General features: G+C 47.3%; 1 protein-coding gene across 1 annotated transcript; it reads left to right on the forward strand.

Annotated features, from left to right (window-relative positions):
* The first annotated feature begins 1,970 nt into the window (after positions 1-1,970).
* Positions 1,971-3,335, forward strand: LOC149838855 (putative WRKY transcription factor 11). The gene is made up of 3 exons (XM_090006843.1): positions 1,971-2,617; positions 2,717-2,842; positions 3,055-3,335. The coding sequence occupies exons 1-3, from the start codon at positions 2,019-2,021 to the stop codon at positions 3,206-3,208; spliced, it is 879 nt and encodes a 292-aa protein (XP_089862969.1). The 5' UTR covers positions 1,971-2,018; the 3' UTR covers positions 3,209-3,335.
* The last annotated feature ends 417 nt before the right edge of the window (positions 3,336-3,752 follow it).

Consider the following 3,752-nt stretch of genomic DNA (forward strand, 5'->3'; position numbering starts at 1 on the left):
ACTTCTTACACAAAGCATATCTATGAGGTTAGATTTATCAAAAATAAGAAAAAAATGAACAATAATTTAAAAAAAAAAATTATAAGTACACTTGGTTGCAGCAAGTTGTGTCCATGAATAAGAATAAAAATACGGATAAGATACGGTATACAGTAAATTGATACGTATATTTCCTGTACAGAATCCATTGGCTGAAAAGCAATGGTCCCATGTGAGTCTGCGACCTTACGTTCATGTTGACGACTGCTGACCGTGCTGCTCGTTCGCGTACGTGAAAGGTGGGGCCTGCTCTTACGTTGAAGTCAACTCTACCACTCTGGCGCCAGCTAAGCAGCCCCCCCCCACCTCGTGCCCCTTTCAATCACGTATCGGACGGTCAGGATTGATCGTCACCTCCTGGCCACCGGCTGTCGCCCGTGACTAGCCACGTCGATCGGAGCGCCCTCAGTCAACACTCTGACACTCTCTCGTCATAATTAAAGGCCCTCGATCCTGCCGTTTGACGGGGCCCGCCTTCTGGTGGTCCCCACCTGAAGGAAAACTGACCCCTCGGTCGCCCTCTGCCTTGTATCCCGAGAAAGCGGGTTTGATTCGATTCTCTCTATCCTACATCGAAAAATGTCCTTATTATCCTCATACAATTTTCTTGTGACGTTTCCATCCCCACTAGAGCGACCGCTAGGTAGGGGTGGCATTTTCTGACACGACCCGCCAACCCGACCCGCCAACCCGCCTCTTAGGCGGGTTCGGGTTGGGCTTAAGCCAACCCGTTTAATAAACGGGTCGACCCGCCTAACCCGTTTATTAAACAGGTCGGGTTCGGGTTGGGGGTATGCCAACCCGCCAACCCGGCTGACCCGTTTAATAAACGGGTTAGGTGGGTGGGTCAACCCGCCAACCCGTCTGCCAACCCGCCAACCCGACCCGTCAACCCGTCGACTCGTCAACCCATCAACCCGACCCGTCAACCTGACCACGAACCCGAGAACCCGTTTACCCGACCCAACCCATGTATTAAATGGGTTGGCGGGTGGGTTACCCGTTTATTAAACGGGTCGGGTTCGTGTTTGCCACAGCCGACCCGTTTAATAAACGGGTCGGGTTCGGGTTGAGGTATGCTGACCCGCCAACCCGTCGGGTCGACCCGCCAACCCGACACGATTGCCACCCCTACCGCTAGGGCTGCACAGCACAACTAGCCGAGCCCGCTCGAACTCGACTCGTTTAAACCTGACTCGGGTTTGTCTGAGTAATTAAACGAGCTGATATTGATCAGAGCTTGATTAGCTCGATTAAGCTCAGTTAATAGAGAGACATATGAACTACTTTCAAGATATGTTGTATTTTTATTGATTGATATTTGTAAAACTTGCCTTTAAATTGGGTAACGTGTTTGCTGTGCATGTGTGATGTCTTGAGTTCAAATCCTGCCTTGTATCAATAAATTTTATTTTAAATGAAAGTTAGTGAGGCTCGAGTTGGGCCCAATCTTGAACTCGAGTCAAGTTTGTACACAACCTTAAGCTCCCCTAGATTCCACTTGAGCTCAGCCATGGTCTTACTTGTCAAAACCTCAGTCACAAAGATACAATCACGAACCGACGCTATTGGAGAAAAAAATTTGATAGATGTTTTTTCTAATTCTTAAATATAAGCACTATTTTTTGATATTTTAATACGTGAAATGCATTTTTACCGGAATATTAACTAAAGTTATTGAGGTGTCGTATCTGTATCGTCGTGTCCGATCTTGACATACATCAAAACCCTCCAAGTACCACAGATGTCATTTTGGCAAAAAAAAAGGATAGAAAAGTCATTATGGATGCAAAGCGGCACAGACACAAGTCCACAACCTTCTTCCTTGCTATCCAATTGAGTTTTACTTTTTTAAGTTCTATTTTTTTTTTATTTTTTATATTTTGTTTTCTATCTCTAACTACCCCCGTCCTTCGCTTTTATAAAGGAGCTCCCCCTTCTCCCCACTTTTCATTCCCCCCCTACACCCGCCGGAAAACATGGCCGTCCAGCTGATGGGCTACCGAAATAATTTCCCGGCTTCCGCCGAGGTGGAAGAGCGGGCGGTGAAGGAGGCAGCGACGGCTGGGCTGGAGAGCATGGAGCAGCTGATCCGCATCTTCTCGCAGCAACCGACGGCTGCGATGGAGTCGGACTGCGGGGCGGTGGCGGATCTAGCGGTCGCCAAGTTCAAGAAGGTGATCTCCCTACTGAGCCGGACTGGCCACGCTCGGTTCCGGCGGGCTCCGCCCTCCTCCGCTTCATCCTCCTCCTACTCCTCCTCCTCCCCATCCTCCTCCTCCTCCCCACCTCCGCCACCAAAGGTATACTGCCCGACGCCCATCCACCGGCTGCCACCCTCTCTCACACCACCCCCACCACCACCACCACCTTCCCATCACCACCACTTGCAGTCTCTCTCTATCACTAGCTCCTTTAGTGTGGAGCCCACCATCTCCAAAGAAAAACTCCACCCTTCCTCTTTAGCCTACGGTAGGCCTCCTCTCTCTTCCTCCTCTTCTAAGAAGTGCCACTCTAAATCTGAAGATCATGGTGCTAAGAGTGGATCTGCTTCGAGGTGCCATTGTTCCAAACGAAGGTACCATAAAAAATAAAAAAAATTTCCCACCCGTTAATTCAGCCTTTCTTGTCTTTGTTTTGGAGTCAGAGTCGCTGAATCTTGACCGTTGGATTGTAGGAAATCAAGGGTGAAGAGGACGGTGAGAGTCCCGGCTATTAGTCTCAAGATGTCAGACATTCCTCCAGATGAGTACTCATGGAGGAAATATGGTCAAAAACCCATCAAAGGATCTCCTCACCCTAGGTATATACGTCTTATGCCAACATAAATGAGCAATACTCATGTTGTATTTTTTTTAATATGTAAACCATATATATTCTTTTCTTGGAGTCTTTTACAAGTGAAGGTTGTGATTTTCCTTTTGGCTATAACTTATAATATTAGAATGTGGTGACCATTGTGTTTTATCCCTTTTTTTTCCGCTGGTTATTGACTTGGGGTGTTTGGTTATGCAGGGGGTACTACAAGTGCAGTAGCGTGAGAGGGTGCCCTGCGAGAAAGCATGTGGAGAGGGCTTTGGACGATCCCTCCATGTTGGTTGTTACTTATGAGGGAGAGCACAACCATTCACAGTCTCTCTCAGAGCCAACGGGCTTGCTTGTGGACTGATCCCTTGTATAAATAATTAAATTTTTTTGGAGTTTTTCCCCTTTCTCGTGAATCCCCATCTTCTTGAAATCTCTAGTATGTTCGGCAATCAGCAACTACAAAAAGGAAAAAAATTTGCTGGTCTTCACTTCGATTTTTTTTTCTTGTTTGGCAGTAGGGGTATCTACTGTGTGAAGATAGGGTGTATATGGCGAGAGAGAGAGAGAGAGAGAGATTTGAGAGATTTGTTCGTGGTTGTGGTTACGATTTTCTACGTCTTTTTTGTTTTCTTCATCTATGTGAATTTGATTGGAGTTGTGGCGTTGGTGATGACGCAAATGAAGTTGGGGGAGCGTTGAATTTTGTTGGTGGGGATCATTTATTGTGGTTTGATCTTTGGTGGGCTGCTTGTCCCCCACTTGCTTTTCTAGCTGTGACTAACTGCATGGCCTTGTGACTGTGAGGGCATCCTTTTCTGTGTGTGAGTGAGAGAGTTGAATAAAGTGTGGTCAAGGGGGGCTGGTGGGAATTCGGGGGTGGTGCTTGTCTCGCCATAAATGTCTTT

The sequence above is a fragment of the Nuphar pumila genome, chromosome 5 (assembly GCF_984573655.1).
Source record: "Nuphar pumila chromosome 5, dmNupPumi1.hap1.1, whole genome shotgun sequence".
NCBI classification, from domain to species: Eukaryota; Viridiplantae; Streptophyta; class Magnoliopsida; order Nymphaeales; family Nymphaeaceae; genus Nuphar; species Nuphar pumila.